Source organism: Nyctibius grandis, chromosome 7 (genome assembly GCF_013368605.1).
Source record: "Nyctibius grandis isolate bNycGra1 chromosome 7, bNycGra1.pri, whole genome shotgun sequence".
In the NCBI taxonomy this organism is placed as follows: domain Eukaryota; kingdom Metazoa; phylum Chordata; class Aves; order Nyctibiiformes; family Nyctibiidae; genus Nyctibius; species Nyctibius grandis.
The window spans coordinates 31424505-31442991 of record NC_090664.1 but is presented as its reverse complement, the minus strand read 5'-3'; the positions used below and the strand labels follow the sequence as shown (position 1 = coordinate 31442991).

The 18487-nt window shown below is 35.7% G+C and overlaps 1 protein-coding gene across 3 annotated transcripts in view; it reads right to left on the bottom strand.

The window, feature by feature from the left end:
• Nucleotides 1-171: 171 nt before the first annotated feature.
• Nucleotides 172-18487, bottom strand: part of SGCE (sarcoglycan epsilon) — a 38838-nt gene continuing 20522 nt past the window's right edge. For 2 of the 3 annotated variants that reach the window (XM_068404521.1, XM_068404520.1), the window contains exons 4-11: nucleotides 15387-15459; nucleotides 14366-14564; nucleotides 12535-12697; nucleotides 8934-9145; nucleotides 8153-8179; nucleotides 7251-7439; nucleotides 5578-5621; nucleotides 172-3019 (exon numbers count right to left, since the gene is read on the bottom strand). In XM_068404521.1, the coding sequence (XP_068260622.1) occupies nucleotides 3003-3019; nucleotides 5578-5621; nucleotides 7251-7439; nucleotides 8153-8179; nucleotides 8934-9145; nucleotides 12535-12697; nucleotides 14366-14564; nucleotides 15387-15459 (924 nt within the window). In that variant the 3' untranslated portion in view covers nucleotides 172-3002. The remainder of the gene's footprint in view (nucleotides 3020-5577; nucleotides 5622-7250; nucleotides 7440-8152; nucleotides 8180-8933; nucleotides 9146-12534; nucleotides 12698-14365; nucleotides 14565-15386; nucleotides 15460-18487) is intronic. The other variant, XM_068404522.1, reaches the window with a different exon arrangement.

Here is an 18487-nt window from a genome sequence, read left to right as displayed (position 1 = left end):
CTATTCAGGCATCTCCCCCAGTTGAACAGAAACCCTGCACAATCAATCAGTCAGCTCCACTTCAATTCTTAGACACTCACCATCCAGTGTCACTGTCCATAATGTTAACAACTGTAACACAAAGTTGTTCAGGCATCATTATGTAAAATAACCAGGCAGCAACATCACTACTTAATGTTTTCCTATTTATTAAGATTTTACATTTCATATATTTACAAAGACATCTGTAGGTAGTGCTTTCTATTTAAATTTGGTTGCAACTGTCACTTAATCAATACAATATCACTTCATACTGTCATTGTACATCGTTAAAAGAGGCTGTGGATTTAGTGTTTTAACTATCAGCACTTTTAACAACTACTAATTAATTCTTTAGCCATTGTCTTTAGCCAGCTTTATAAATTTATGCTTCCATAGTAATTGTTTTACTAAGTAAAAATAAATACTTTGTTATTAAACTTACCTCAAATGAATGAAGCTTTCAATCATAAAATAGTTCAGGTGCACTTAATACCCAAGTCACCTACATCATTAGATTTGTTTCAGAACAGGTGGAGCAACCACGGGCACAAACGGATTCTTTATGCACATACATAACACTAAAAAATTTCCTTAAATATATTGGCACTGTTACAAATTAATACGAGTAAGATGGGAGCAGCTCAGTTGGTATTATAATTGATTGTCATGTCATCCTCGAGTTGTCAGAAATTGTTACAATCCAAACCCAATACTATTTACAAACTTTAGTCTTACGTTGCATTAAAAATCATTATTTAAAATCCATTCCATTCATTTCTGTTTCAAAGCACTGACAGCTCATACATTTGAAAACACTGGTAGAAACTAACTAGTAGAAATGAAATCCTGACTGTACTCAAATTTTTCACAGCTTGGATAAGAGAAGTAAATTTTTAATTTACTAAAAATCTCAGTGTGCCGTTTTCTAATTCACTTTTTACCGATAACCATCCAAGCTGCAGGAGGAAAGGAGTCTCCTCTTAGGAGGCTGACTGACTGATGGAAGCTCTTCCTTGCTACCTCTTGGAGGAAGTAGGTGTGATGCACGCCACTTGGAAAGCGAGTAGGAATGGCTCTGTTTCAGAAACTGACTTAGTTTTTCAACTTCCCTGACTGTAGCTTGAGCTACTTCTCATAGTGTAATAACCACCGGCACCACTCCTATGGCCAGATGCATTTGCTAACATCCTCTGTGGGCTGTGCGTAGCATTTAGGGCAGCCTTGCAAACTCTGACGTTTAAGGCTTGACAATATACAAGTATGTCCAGTGTACTGAGCACTGAATATATACTTTGCTGCAATAGTTATCGTGCTTGCTGCACAAAATGTGCCCTAAAAAGCAGCTCTGAACTTATTTTAACTATATGCCGAAGTGCTGCATTCAGGTCCAAGCCTATAAACACATCAGTATGTTCATTTTTAAGCAAACAAAATAAGGTTTTGTGTTGTGAAGGAATAGGATCATAAGTGGGTAAAAAAAAAAAAAAAAAAAAAGCCAGTGACTACTTTGGCCTTTCTACAAACTCTAATAACCTTATTTTACAGTTTCTTTCTAGCCTCAGTCTTAAATTCCTAAATTACTCAGAATTTTTCTTAGCAGAGACCTCAGAAACCTCAGCTAAGGAAATATAACTGGCATTTAGCAATTTTAAAGCAGACGCAGCTTTCTGCTTACAATGCAATGTCCTGCTGAACATAGAGCTTCTGAAAGAGAAAATCTTACAGAAAAAAGACAAAGGGTAAGTGTCAGCTTAAAACACTATGATGCTTTGAGGTAAAACCCCAAGAACTGCTGGTGTTACAGCCGGAGAGCCTGAAGTCCTGTGTTACGCTGTATTTGAGAATTTAAAGAAGCATCAGAAAAATTACTTTTCTGCATATTTTAAATGATCAGGAGATAAATTATCACCGTCTATTGAAAAATAAGGAAACCTCAGTTCAGATCCTTTTAAGTTCGTATTATTAAGCTTTCAGCTGCATAGACAAATGACTCTCAAAGTAGCCATCTCCCAGGCAAGTATTTAATCACCTCCTTTTGAAGATGCTAAAAAAATAATCCGTGGTTTATTGGATAGCTAGTTCTCCCACAACTCTTTTTGCTCCAAATAGAACAAAGAACGTGGAGGATATAAAAAAATAAGCCACATCGAGGCATCAGGAATATAAAAAAAAAAATTTTAAAGAGTATTTTTAAAGAGGTAAAAGTTAGTCCATATATACCATAACAAAATTTACCCTTGTTCACTTGCAAACATTAATTTCTGCCTACAGTAGTTTGTAACAGTTTCTTCTAACAGAACCAGATGAAGGAATGGACAGACTTTAAATATTTTATTGCTTACAAGTTGTCAAATAGGGTAAATATCTGGTAAGGGAACAGAAATCCAATTTTCAACAGGAATAGTTTTAGGTTTTTTGTTTGGTTTTTTTTTTTGTTGTTTCAAAAATAACTTTGCTCATTACATTTTCATAATCTCTAAAAAATTAATGCCTAATAAATCTGGAATACTATTTCTAAGCCTCATCATATTGCACAAGTTTTCATGCTTATACACTACTGCTTTTCGTGTGCAAACATAAGGCAATTACAGCATCCCATGGAACAGCATCTGAAATACTTTGAACCTGATGCTTATTTTGAAGTTTTGATTTCCCTGTTAAAACTTTCAGGAGAGATCACAAGACAGAATAAATTTTGGTATTTATTAATACATATATTTGAAAGATTATTTTCTGAATGTAACAAATATAAAAAGTTATCAGTGTTTACAAATTGTCAAAAATGTCCAAAGTACAAAAGGATACAGTACATTAGTTCTACGGAAGTGACTGTACTCTCTGGCACTGAATTCATCATAATACTGTGGGCATGCACAATAGACACCAGAAAAACTCATGCATCAATCAGAACAAATAAGGAAGTAAGACAATTTGCTGCCTTCTCTGATTACAAATTCATTGCTTCTGTTAGTTTTCTTTCCTCAGGAATACCATTTACCTGCAAATAGATGAGAATTTATATAATCCATCAGTGGCAGATGATGCTTCAACAATAATGAATTGTCAATTGGTAGCAGAGCACATAAATAGTATTTATTAGTCCTTAATCAACAGCCACATGGGAGAAACACTACAAGTACAACCTGGACCAAAAGACAACATACACATGAAAAAGCTTCGCTTGCTTTCTTCTGGGAAGGAAGACATCTGGGAAAAGACTGTTTAACTGGGAATTTATCTTTCTATTTAGGATCTAACGATTTCATGGGGAGATTGTGAAGCTCGAAATGGAAAATGCAGCATACAGTGTACACACACTATTCAGTCTTTTGCATTACAGGAATAGACTATAAACTTTTTCATCTAAGCACCTTAAAATAGTCCTCATGAATTTTGCCAATTCACAGAGAGACAATTATAAAACTTGATATACCTTTTCATAGTGGAGACCAGTAGCGACTTTCAGCGGTGTAATATAAACGTTAGATGTGAGTTGTCACCTTTCATACAACCCTTTCCCAATTATGTTGTAACTTTGTGAAACAGTCAAGCATTATGTCAGCTATTAAGTCTGCATTTTTATATAAGGTAAAAAAAAAAAATTGTTCTTTATTGGGGATTCAGATAGTTCCTGAAGAGGACAGTGGTTATTAGACATGGTCTGCTCTTCAAATTACTAAGTATGGTCTACTGAAGTTTCAAAATAGAACTGTCTTCTTATTCATGATGGTGACTGGTACTATGTTAATAATCCTGAGCATATTATTAGGAATTTTCTGTAGGAAAGGAAGAAAATTAAACAATGAACGTCTAGTTCTATAGGTTTTTTGGCCTTAAGTGTTTTAGTTCTGCAAATTTCTTATTTGAACAGATCAATAAAATCAATTGCTAAGTTTGCGCTGACGCTGCTAAAAATTTTTAGGAGCATCTGAATTTTGTTTTAAATTTTAACTTTCTAAGTATCTAACCTGACAACACGAGTCATAGATATCCTTTAGAAGATCAACTGCAAGAGGCACACGCCGTCATGTCATGGAAGTGCTTGCAGTGTCATCTGCACATCTGAGTTACAAAGGTGCCATTGTAAACTAAGAAAAGAGGAGGAAACATTGTCTGTCCCAAATACATTTCCTCCTCCCCGACGATTTCTGAGAGGTTGTCACAGACAGCATCTGTGATGAATATGAAAGAACAGGTGTATTCTACCAAAATAATGTACTATAGAAAATACAGACACAGGAGGATTTTAAGATCTATTTTTATGGCAGTTCTTCAGTGTGACTTGCAAGTGACAAACCCCTGCTAGGTTATATTTCATACCTTTTTAAAAATTTCTCACTGCTGTCAACATACAGTACTACCAGGTGATTTTGCATCTTTTTTACTGCAAGACAGACTGGAATTCTTGTAACAAGACAGTCATAACTGTGTGACATTTTTATTCTGCCTTCTGAATGCCAGCAGTAGGGAGTGTTAAAGAGCTATGCTGTCAACCCAAACCAGTGCTGGAGGCTTTGGATTGAGGCTTTGACTGCCAGGGTCATTGCCATTTCCAGTAGATGTAGAATATAGCACACAAACAGCAAAGCTGGCAGAACTGCAGTCAGAATTTTTTTTTATAAATGTGTTTTTAATTTCCAGATAACAAAAAAAACCCACACGGGCGGAAGCATCTATTATATACTTGCCTCAAATCTCTGAAATGTTGTCATACGAAATTCTCCTTTAATCCCCGAAAGCAGTAATGAAGAAGAAGGATTTTGAATGAAAAGAAAGAGTTGCTTACGTAACTCCTAAGTTAAAACAAGTCTTCCTCTTGGAGCTGTAGTTCCTGTATTATGTTCAAAATATATACATATCTCTCTAGAGTTTTGTCTAAATCTTTGAATATTCAAACATTACACTTTGGCCTCTACATGATCCTTATCCCCTTTCACATGGCTATGGCTGTAGCTTTTTCTCAGACCTGATATGCTAACTAGAGAGAATGATCAGCCTCAGTTGATACTCTGACGGGATCATTCATGACCTCAGTCAGTACATTAGGATTTGTGAAAATGATGTAAAAGTGATGACTAATACGCGGGAAACCTGCAGCATAGATATGTGCCTCACCACAGATTCCCCAATATCAACTCTTTATGTTTAGTAACAGCAATAAAGAGCTCCTTCTTCAGAGCTTAACGAGTATTTTTTTGAATTAAAGATTTTGATTTCCTATCAAGTTTTAGAAAATCTGAACAGTGTCACCTCATTTGGGAATCTTGCTGTAGCTTCATGTTGTAATAGAAAATTATTTATATAAGGAGGTTTCTAAATTAGCTGTACCAGATTCCAGTGTCTCGTGCTGAGTCCTAATGTAGCATTTCTCCTACTTGTTCAATCAATCCCATCTTAAAATTTTCAGTCATGTATCAAAAATAATCTGGAATGACAATGCTGTAATACTTCATTACATTTGAAAATGGTTTCCAGTGTCCATAGACTGTACGCGTTTTGACTAGTCTTTCCTCCGCACTGGTCACTTAACAGTTACAATATCTTCTCATTACTGACCTGCACTCTGCTGCTGTGGAATCTGAGTCTGATGTGGCAGGTTCCTACAAAAAACAATTTAATATCTTTAATGCTTCCATACAAAGTCTGAAGTATATTATGCATGAAAGTTCAATATTTAAACTTCTTTTTTTTGCTTAGGAAGCAATAATCCATTTTCACTATGCTAATACAGTTGTCAAAAGGTTAGCCAAGTCAATGAAAGAAAGAAAACGAGTGTTATGGGGTAGTTCCTATTATTTCACTTGTCAACTAGGTTAAAAGGCTCAGACTTGGTGAAACACCTGTGATTCTGTAATAAGAGTCACAGCAGGTTTCAGATGTTATGCAAGGTTTGGTTTCCATAAGTGATGAATACAGAAAGGTGACAATATTTGCAACTTAATTATTGGCTGTTGAAGGACTGCATGGTCAGCTAGTTTTACACATCAGAGCAGTTCACTTATCAAGGCAAAGTTACATTTTTTCTGTCCTGCTTAAGTGTCTATTTTAACAGTTACCAGATATTAAGGTTGTTTTTACAGAAAGGAATTAGGGGTTGGAATGTAGGTGAAGCAGATAAATACTCTATGTACAACTCAAGAAAGCCTTTGGTACAGGCTTTGGCACCCCAGTCATAAAAAATTGCTATTCTGAATAGAGAAGAAACTACGAGACAGGGTAGGGCACTTCACAGCAGTTGTACAAGGGAGAATTTATACAGCTGTACTTTCTGGAGAATTTAGCCTTGGGATAAGGAGAAGAAAACACTTTTCTAGCATGTATCTACATTATGAAGGGAATTCAGGGCAAGCATGTGTAAATTAGGGCCAAGGTAGTGCTGGCACTGGACCAGTATCACTGTGACTGTGCAGGCCTGCCAGCCGAGCAGCTACCAACTGGAGCCAGTGCCATAGCACGGCACTGAAAAACAGCACCAGCCACTTCTGAGACCGCTGCCTCAGATCTGCTCCACTCCAGACACCTCAACCAAACCTTTCTAGAAATGCCTTTTTTCTACAGCGCTACCGACTTGTCTGAATTAGAACATGTGCAAAGCACTAGATGGGTCTGTCTTGATTCATTAAGTTACTGATAAATGAACTTTAAGGAATACAAGTGAGTATTTTTCTGGTTTCTGTCTTGGAGGGAGGCTGGCAAAAATGGAAACGGCTGACAGCTCTAAGCGTTTTCATTGGCAAGTCTGTATTTATTGTCTGTGTAATGGAATATGCTCTTCTGTTCAATGTTAACGTTGCAAACATAAACCATGTGTGACAGGTACGTGACTAACCACTTACGAAGTCTGGATTTCCTGATATGAAACTACCACCAACCCAGTAGTAGTTTTATTCCAGAACTCCAAAGACATGGCTTAAGAGGCAGGGTGTCTAAAATAGAACAGTTTTAACTGATTCCTCTGTCAAAAGCAGTTTTTCTCCAAAATATGCAGAAATGTAACTGTTCCACGCAAAGCTCCTTGCCAAGTCTGCAGACTGAAACTCAGCCATTTAATTTTATAAAGGAAGGCCTTTCTTTCTGCTCGAAATGCAAGCATCAGAGAAATCCTGAACTACAGAGTCATTACTGATACCCCCATAATAAACACATTTCAGATGACAAGCACTGGAATCCATAGTCAAATCGTGCAACGTAGTGAGTATTAAAAAGCAAAATAAAATCTAAATACTTACTGCTGTGTTTGCATCAGTGGCATACTGGTATTATCGTAGCTGTCTGTGTGAAGGGGCGGCACAATCTCACCAGTAACTGGGTGAAACACAGGAAGCGTTGAAAGAGGCCACGCTATCTCTCTGTTTTTAGACATGTCACGAAGCTCTTTGGTTGATTTCTGAATAGCACTGTGGTGGACCAACTGGATGCTATGTCAAAAGAAAATAAAATAGTAAATACATCTTTTAAGTGCTCTACCAAAATGGATAGACTTTTACAATTATTATTTTTCTTAAAAATACAAGGACTTTGATGCATGCTACAGATGCTATAGTGCAGCAATTATGGTAAACCTTTACATAGTTAATTTAATAAATATTGGATTTATTTAATTTTTAAGGCAGTCATTATTTCATTAGATTTTGCTGTCTGGATAAGTATTTTTCATAGGATCCAAGACTGTGCAATTTATGGCTAATGTTCTGTTTATTTGCTGCAGTTAAAATAAAAGTTTTCGTTAACTCCTGATTCTTGTGGTAGATTCATAAAAAATCATAGATTAATTTTAAAACACTCCATAGCATAGGCACTGGATACCTTCCAGGATACTTGTTCTCCTGTCACTGCCTTTAAGATATAGGCTGGGAAGTCCAATAAACAGGATTATAAATTACATGTTAACATATTTATTCTAACAGCACTATTTTATTTTGAATTGACAGTTGTTAATTTCAAACCCTTTTTATTCTGGTCTTCTACCCTTGCCAAGACTCTGATTTAAAAGCAGCTTTCACATTTATGAATTAAACCATGAATTAGAGAGAACGAAAGAAGATTATGACACACATGTATGAAGCATGACAAGCTACTGCGAATGAAAATTAAATGGTAAAAGAAAAATAACAGGAAAGAAGACACTTACTCTGGTGTTTGCATGTTTCTCTTTTCCCTAAAAACAAAACAAAATTTATGAATTAAATAATAGCATTGATAGTTGGAACATTAAATCTATTTGATGATGAAAATAGTACATGATGTAGAAATGCTGACAAGGTTATTGCTAAACGCCACTTGGCAGCATTTGCAACTGGGTTTATGATGCGGCCTTGATGAACGCACGTATAGAGAGATGTGATACTGATGACAGACACACAGACACACACACGGAGAAATGAAAATGCAAGTTAAAGAACAAGCTTCTGGCTAAAATAAATTATGTGACAAAATGAAATTGTAGTTTGTGTAAGAAATGGCAGAAATTACGTTACTTGCTGCTTTCCTTTTATGTGTTTTTCTTTTATCATATGTCTAAATTCAGTTCATCTCCTCAACCAGATTTATTTTATAAAAGTTAGCATTTTAGAAATTACTTAATACTGTCCTGAACCAATGATCCTTTATTAGTATTTTATTTGTTTGGGGCATTTTGGAGAGTTGTGCACATGTGGAGATCTTGTGGAGTTTTGTGCGTATGTTGAGATCTTTAACCCTTTCAACTAGAACAACTACAGACCCTATATTCATTCTCTGGAAATTACTGTATGTGCTTAGATGAGAAATAGTTCAATATTTCAAGCAGATACCTTTTGGCCTGTTTTAAATGTCTTTAATGAACTGAATGGTATTCTTCTAACAAATAGTCTTCTACGCATTATAATCTTAGAAAAATCTACAATTGCTTATTAGTGTGTTAAAGTACTCACACTCCTTCCCGTCGGCAGCACATGATATAGGCAAGTATTAGAAAAAGCACCAGTGCTATTGCCGAGGGCACTGCCAGTGTAATTAGGAAATCCGAGTAATAGTCTCTGCTTTTCAGTGTGTCAGAGGGTGGCTTGTACTCTCCACCATCAGGTAATATCCCCTCTCCACGAATCACTTCCTGAAAGGTGGAAACTTGTTTTGTATTGTCAACCTGATACCCAGAAGAAAAAAAAAAGAAAAGACAAAAAAAAGACAATTATATAACAAAGTAACAGAATGTAAAAACAGGCAGTATTTAACCAACCATAACATAAAAATACATTTGACAAATTCTATACAATTTCATCCCATCACTTTTTTTTTAAACAATAAAACCTTACATTTTGTTGAAAGCTTCTGATCGGTGTAATATTATAATATTAATACTTTATTTTGTGCCTACCAGAGATACTATGTTTTTTACAGATTAATTTTAGGGATATCTCACACAAATAGTATCTGAGTAAAAATTCAGTAAACGTTTTTATTGCAAACTAATTATTTGATACTGATTTCTTTTTGATGAATTAATCCATCTCTTACTAGTCTTCCTAAATAACAATACTGCCCTCTCTTGTATGAAGATGGTAGAGATGAAGAGTGGAGTACCCACAGTTTTCTTCCTCCTCCTTCCTACTGCGATTCACATCCAGTGCTCAAAAAAATCAGAGGCATGAACAGAGCTGCTGAGGACAAAGCAGCTATGTTGGCTCTCCCACCTACCCGATGCAGGAAGCACCCCAACATGAGATGTGCATTTAGTTGATCAGAGCCAGAGTTCCAAGGTTTCTTCTACCTCCTAATTTAACTAACCTCCAGAAGGCTGCATCCCTGGTCACAAGTAATTTTTTCTTTTCTTTTTTTTTTTTAATGTCTCTATCTAATGTTTCTCAAAATACAACTTTTTTTTTTTTTGCTACTGACTTTCATATTGCATTTAACTGACTGCCTTTCCCACATTTTTCAGTTTTCTGCCTTCATTTTCTTGTTATCTTCAGACAGATGTTACTTTTAAATTTATCAGTGTTAGTTTTAAAACTCTCTCCAGATCATTAACGAAAATAAATTATATTTGCCTACATTCTTGACCTTTTGCCTGACACTGTTCATTGAGAAACCTTGCAACTGATGGTCATTCCTTTATAATTTACACTTTAAGCCATAAAATGGTGTATTAAAACTTATGCAATGGATGAACAGGTTTTCACGGAATGCTAGACATAATGTTTTGTTGAGCTTCAAATGCATACATATATGTAAGTGCAAGACAGTTTGACAAAAATTAATTTATGTATTCTCCACTCATTAATTCCGCAGTATCTTTTATGTTAGGTACACCAAGCTCCACCTGGCTGCATAGCTGAATCTCAAACCCTAAGCAATGCACAAAAAATATTTATGCATTTATTGACATGACTGACAGAAGCCCATACATGGTGTGAGAACAAGCTATCAGAAAGCAGCGTTAAGAGGAAGCACGTATTACGTTGTCCCTCTTTTCAGAATTTGGGACCCACAAACTTACATCCAGTCTTTGATTTAGGTGCTAACTGCCAACGTCACCTCATAAGAAGCGGGAGGAAGAGGATATGATGGTTGTATTTTCACTCACTGGTCTATGTTGTGGTTATGGGAAGTGGAGCTCAGCTCCCGCCCAGCCCACGGATCTTGGGGGGACTTCCCGCCCCTGGGCTCGCCTTGTGAAAAGCACGCTGTGATTAGATAGAGGGAAGCTTGGCTCCCTTTTCCCTTTGATGCACCAGGTTACGCATGCAGCAGCAATGCTGTTGGCAACAGTAAATACCCCTAAGGCTATCTGACTCCGTTATTGTGGCATGCTGCCAAAACAAGAGCTGAGTTCAAGAAGGCTGCGTTATAGGCTGCTGCAGAAAACTACGCTTCTCAGAGAGCCTGATCCTGTTACACATCCCAGGGTGATCTCTGCTGTTCTCAAAACCACACGACAATGCTGCTTCATGATTAGTTTATGAGCCACTGTTACTATCGGATGTTTTTCCTGGAGAAGTACTCCTAACCAGCTGCTCTTCATTCTGCATGGGCACTGTTGATTATTCTTGTATTAGTGCACTATTCCTCTGCTGCTTCTTTTGAAATTCACCCTGTTTTCTAAGGCTGTTTCTCCAATTTCTCAAGGCCTTTCTGAATTCTGTCTTGTCCTTCAATACACCTGCAGATCCTTTCAGTTTCACGGGGACTGCAAATTTAATTTAATAAGCACATTTCATCCTTCAGCTTATCAATGAAGAATTGCAAGGAAGTATTAACAATTCTGCTATCATCATGGCTATCCAACCAGCTCTCCACTAGGTCCTAGCTTCATCTACGCCATGTTCCTGAGTTTGCTTATGAGACAGTATCAAAAAACCTTACCAAAAAGAAAGAGAGCTGCTGTTGCACCTCTCTTCTACCTCCTTCTTGTAGAAGGAAATTGAAGACTTCCCATAGTTTGTTCTTGACAAAGGCTGACTGCCTTCTACTATTTTTTAGGTGCTGGTAAGTATGGCGGTATACACATGTACCTTTTGCAATTTCTCAACAGAAAGCCAATACACCATAAATATTCTGGATATTTTTTTTAAAACAAGTATTTTCCAGCTTCCTAACAGGTTTTCTCATTTATTATGCATAGAAAGAAAGGGTTGCAAGTTACCTAATCGGTTTTGTGTATGAATACCTTTTCTCATACTCAATACATTTTTTACATTGTACAAAAGCCTTTCACGTCTCTCTTTCAGCTTCCTCTTGGGTAATGTCTGAAGCAGCTCAACAGTCATCTAAGTTTATTTTACGTACCTTCACTATCTCTGTTCAAACTAATCTGTAACATTCTCTTCCAATACCATATCATTTCTTGATTTTTCCTTACCAGAACTAAAGAAAAATAACTTTTAAAAGCCTCTTTGGGAGTTATACTCCTTCCATAGCAAATAGTCTAATGTTCAGTTACCATTTTTCTTGCATTTGACTGAGAAGAATGTTCCCATTTATTCTGATTTCACTAGTCAATCCTATTTTCTTTTCTTTTTCTATTTCATTTTTAACATGAAATATGTTTTAGACAATTTTCAGAAAGATTTTTTTAACAGCATAGAAATACTATTTAACTGGTCAGTGCTGTAGACTCAATATTTGAGAAAACATATATATAGAGAGAGACATACTTTTTAGGAAAGCAAGTGTAACTAGCAGTATTAGCACAGTGAATTAATGAACTACACTTACCTAAATAATTCTCTCATTACTTTTAGTTCTGTAAGCCCTAGAGTTCTCTGGCCATTTATATAAATCACTGCTAGTGAAAACGAATATGGTGGTTTCACTGGTGCTCAACTCTAATGGAATTCAGCCTACATAGCAAAATCTTTTCACAGTCTTATTAAGAGTGTCTGCTAGAAGGAAAACAATGTCAATCAGTCACAATAAAATGGAATTTGGCAGAGTTGTCTGGCCAGGCTGACAAAACTCTTACCTCAATCATATCTGGCATAAAATATTGTACCTCTACAAACATCATTTTTATGCAATAATAAAATAACTCACCAGAGAGATTTTACACCAGTCAATATGGAATTGAGTATGAAATTTTTTATCACAGGTTATTACAGGCTCCATTTCTTGACTGCATCTCAGCTGATTTTGTGGGTTTTCCACTTCTCGTAAGCACGAAGAGAATGGAACATCTGCCCCAACCATAACATACACACTGCAGAAAGAATGAGTGACAGACTGTCAGGGTACCTCTCACAAATCCCCAAAGGACAATGATGTACTCTTCCAAACATTGTTATTGTTCACTATAACATTCAGCTGTGCTTTAAAGACTAAAATGACTTTTAAAAATTATTTTTCTTGATAGTATACATTATCTAAGCATATGAATAACAGACTGAAATCAAAAGGATTTTTCTAGCTACTTATTACAACCTATTCTGTTCTGCTGCATAATGTAAACGTTTGCTTACCATCAGAGTTGTCAATTTCTATGAAGTCATTGAGTTCCAAGGGTAGGGTCCTCATGTAAGTAAATCAGTACTACTTTTGAAAATCGCACTAAAATAGTTTGATTTTATCTTAAGGAAATCTTCAGTCTTGCTCAGCATAGTATTTTTAAAGAGTTTCTTCCCATGTTTTCAAATAAAATTCATGAGGACTAGTTATTTCTAAACCTAATCCTAATATGAACTTGCCAGAGCCCCCAGCATCTCCTAAAAGATTCCATACTGTAGCTATGCACTGCCAACAAAATTTGCAGAATACTGAAAGCTGAATGTAAACTTAATAATTCATTTAGCATTACAGTACAGAAAATAAGAGCTACTGCGCTAACTGTATTATTAATTTTCGTATTTAAATATATAGAATGCTGCTGGAAAATACAGTCTGCTGCACCAGGTAAAAATGTATCAATGGATTCTGAAACAGAAATTAGATCCTGATTGCCATTTGGTATATTAGGCATTATCTAACTGCATATTTGAAATGTAGCCACTTGTATTAAGTGGCTCTGCTATTACTCTGGCTAGTACAGAAGTCGTTCTCCTTCTTTAGATGTGCTCAGAAACGCCAGATGCACAAAAGGGCTCTGAAACAGCAATATTTTCAGCACACATCCTGAATTTTGAACCCACAACCTTTTCTTAGATATTATTTGACCCTAAAATATCTAAAAATATCCAAAAAATAACGAGGCATCTTTATTTTTGCCAGGGAAAAGCACTACCACAACCATATTTTGAAAAGACTGCATCCTTATTAGTTTCTAAGTGAAGTATCATATTTCAGAACAGAAGTTATGGTTATGAATCACAACTGGAAATAGCACATTTCTGCAGTTTATGTTCAGTAACCTAAATTCCCCAGATACCTCAGCTTACCACTTTCAGATGAAAGTCCACAGTGCTCCTGAAGCACATAACTAAATTTCACTACGAGTACTGCCACAAATGACGCTGTTATGTGCTAAATGCTCTTAGAAATCTAAGTGTCTTTGTAACCTATGCTTTATCTCACCTTGTTTCAAAATTTTGAGTTTTGTGAATTGGGAACTATTAAATACTTGAAAAATATGTCAAACAACTGCTCAGAAGCAGGAGTGAAATTACAAGATATGCATATTCACTACTGTTTTATAATTAATGGAATTTATTAGTATTCCTTGGATTGTAAAATTAATATATAGGAACTGTCGCCTATTGAAATAACGATAAACTCATGGTATAACAGGGGCTCAGAATATCAGTAAACTTTTAATATCTAATTCCAAAATATAAAACAGTAACTGCTAAGTTTCTGGAAAACCTGAAAAAATTTTAAGTTTTTCAGTAAGAAAAAAAAGAGTAAAGCAAAAACATCGACTGACACATGTGCTTACCCCTCTTTCATGTCATTAATAGGAAGTGGAACTCTCCCTCCCCTATCGAGGGCTGAAGTAATGTTTATAGCATTCAAGCGTTCTGGCTGCCATACATTTTTCACTGCTCCGAGGAAGTCGCCAAGAACTTCACTTGCTAACATTTCTTCCACGTTCATATTCCTTATGAAGAACTCCGCTTGATATGGTAAAGGAAAGTCTAGTTGTGATGAAAAAGGAAGAGTTTTGCCTTGAACAGAGGCCCCACAACAAAGAATTTTAAGTAATGATGAACATAATACCACTTTAAGATTGATACACCTTTTCAAAAATCTTGTATTTGAACTAGCTCACTTTGAACCTGATGTGATTATGTTTAATTAAATAGTACCATTTGCTGTTACTTAAGCTGAAAATCATTGGCTATTTATAAAACAACTGGGAGACGAAGGAGCGGACTAGAGGAAAAAAGTCTCAGCTGGTAAATCTTCATTAAAGAGATAAAATTACATTCATGCTAATTTTGGGGTCAAAACTTCAAAACTGGTCTGCAGCGACAATGGATTCCAACCTGCAATACTTCAGACGGTAAATATGATTAAAAGAACAAACTTTAAGGACACAAACATCCATATAAACCATAATCCACTGTTTTCTGAATCTGCCTATAAAAAGGTTCTCTGCATAAAAAACATGCAGAACTAAGAAAACTAAAAAACACGCAGAAAGAGAGTAAAATCCTTCATGTGAGTTCCATTTGAAAAGAGAGGGAAAAAATTCAAATTAATTTTTAAAAAAAAAAGGCAAACAGGCTTTTTTTATAAATGAGGAATAACAGTCCTACCTAACAGAAATAATCGGGATAAAAATAACAGATTGAATCAAAACAGGGAAAATCCTCTTATTTCCCCCTTGTGCCGCTGCATTTGGCTTGAACACCAGACAACTATTTTACAGTATTTTTTATCTTAAAAGAACAGGAGCCCATAAGATGGTTTTGCTTATTCAGTTCAAAACACAACAAGCTATTTTCTGTACATACCTTCTGCTGACATTATATTAATGATCAAATTATGTCTTGCTGTCTCAAAGGTACGCCTGTTATATGCAGTGATCTAGAGTGAAAAAGATATGATTGCAAAACAACAATGCAAATATGAAAATCAGGTAAACGAAACATCAATGAAAGTTAAATTGATAATTTAGAAATACTTATCACCTTTTAAATGCTTTACCTCCTTATTTTGAAATGTATGAACCTTCATTCATTAATATAACATTGAAAGGTAAGGTCAATTTATTTGATGCAGTACTACCTTCAAGTCATGATACTGGAATTTTCTCAACCAGTCTATAGCCAAATACAATTATTCAAGGGATATATGTGAAAATAATATATTTTGGTCCAGATAAAAGTGTTCTGCTGTACATGTGCATTCTTTCTTTTCTGCTATCTTTGATTTAAGAACAACCATAAGCAAAGACCGGTTTCTCCATTTCCCCATCCACCCTCCAAATCCCTCCATCAATACTGTAAGATCTACATTCCCTGGTAGCTCCTAGGAAACTACACTAGATGGGGATATTTAAAGGAAAGAGTGTCAGGATCCCAGCAATTCTAATCTTTGGGACTGGGATTTAGCTTTAGTTCTAGCCCCAGTGAAGTGATACTCCATGAATGGATTCACAAGCATTGCTCCAGCACAAGTAGTTTTCAAAAAAATCCTGGAATCTGTAACTGTAGGGGAACTGAAAACTAGTAGGTAGATGCAACATTCATGACTTATTTTTGGAAACTTATGCCTTCAATGATCAAATTACGTAAGGATACCAATCTTATAGGTTAAATGTATAGGTGGTTGAGTCACCATCCCTGGTGGTATTTCAAAGATGTATAGATGTGTTACTTAGGGACATAGTTTAGTGGTGGACTTGGCAGTGTTAGGTTAACAGTTGCACTTGATGATCTTAAAAGTCCTTTCCAACCAAAATGATTCTATGATTCTATATGATGCCTGAAATGCTCGCAAGTGGTTACTCCTCAGTGGTGACTGTACTCCGAAGTTATACTATGATTAAGTGCTCGTTCGTAAGAAATACAGAATGAGGTTGGATATCACTATAATCAAGTATTATTTTCTCAAATTTTTTTCCCCTGAAAGATGATAAATCTTTCATGACACAAATTGGAAAAGATTAACTTTCTTCCTAATTTTAGACTTTAGGTCTTCCATTTCAGGGAGAAAGGAGAGGCAGAGGAGTGGCAATAGTGACAAAACTATGTTGCTTCTCAGCAAATAGAGCTACAAAGCATTGCGACATTGATTATTAAACAAACAAAAGTCACAGGTGTTGCACTTCTTTTAAGGAATTTAAATGGAAAGGAAAAATGCTCTGGAGTATCTCCTGCAGGTTCATTAAGTGTAGAGGGAAAAGCTTACCTGACACAATTACATCTTACGTAATGTAACAATTTCATTATAAAATTAATAGAAAATAAATCCCTGAGATTTTTCAAATCCTCGATTCTGTTAATTTTTCAAAGGGTTGTTTCAACAGTAGTTTAAACATTAATATTTAGAAAACCTAACTACTCTCTGGCTGTACAAGCTCTATACAGGAACATGACAGTAGCCACTGTGAGTGTGCACACCAGCCGTGAGAGCTGCCAGTGTGGCCCTCACACCTGTACTGAGTGACAGTGGCGGAGATGGCCTCTGTACGGGATAGTCATTCAAACACAAGCTGCCTTCGCACAGCTTTCAAAGGAGCTTGAGCTCAAGAATGTTACCCACTCTATTGCAGTGCTATGCATAATGTTAGGCTCTTCTAATCATGAGGTCTCCTCCAATTAATTGACCTACCCATGACATTGCCTCAGGAATTATGACATGATGAAAGTTATATTCAGGTCAGGAATATGCAACCGCTCCTTTCCGATGGCACTAGGAAGTGGATCAAATGCAATCTGCCCATCTCATGTACTACAGAATTAATTCAAAAGCTGCATCTGAGAGTGGCACTGGAATTAATTTGTATGCTAGGCAAGATTTAATTCAAATATAGGCTTGGGGTCATGCTTAGAATGGAGGTCTTGATAGAGATCCTAGAATCTAAAAGCACATACCATTTAAAAAAGGGCAATTTTAAATAATGGTTTCCTCTACAGAAAGCTAAGAGTCTGCAAGTACTTCTGCACATGATTTATTTTACAGATGTGATTAGTCCTGCTGAAATCAAAACTGAATCATGTATATAAAATTAAGCATGTGTGAAATTATCTACAGTATAACTTAACATTTAGAGATGTCATTCTTGAGGAAGAAAAACTATGTCAAATGCAATTTAGAAAAAAAACTCATCAAGGGTTTAAGACAAATGTACTGCTGAAGCAGCAAAATGCCTGGAGCAAGTTAATGAGTAGATTTCTCCTTAACACTGTGAACCACACAGTGTCTGATTCAGCCTGCTGTCTATGATATACATGGTGGAAAATATAGTCCTTTTTCCCCCTTCAATTGCTGTTCAATGAAAAATTAGTGCTTTTAAACATTAGGATAGCTAACTGCCAAAAATAAAGTAGTAGGTTTTGTCATTGTTAAACTTACAAGAATAGAATTAAATACCTGTAAGTGCTAATTAAAATAAAATCTATCAATAAGAATGAATAATGAACCAAGCAATATTTGATGAAAAATAATTTAATTTTTTTAAAAAAACAACAAAAAAAACCAAAAACCTGTTTATTGACTGAACACTATATTTTCCAGCGGGGAAAAATCTGGCCCATATTTAGGGTTGAATGTTACAAAATTCAGAATTCAGTTATTCTTCAAGTACAGTTGTTTACAAAGTTTTTTTGCCCTGTATTTTGAATGAAACTTTTAATATACTCATAAGCTACTGAAATGAAACGCATCTTAGAGAGATGAAGGGCAAGAATCAAAAGGTATTGCATCTAGGAATATTAAGCTTAACTGGTTGTTGCTATTTACTAGTTATACCTTAAAAGTAAAACATGAAATGTCACACAACTTGGCTTTCTCTCAAAAGAGGATATAATGGTACGCAAGAGAAAATGTTAATGTCACAAGTCCCTGTCCTTGCCTTTTAATCTTTTTAATTATTGCAATTAACTTTTCA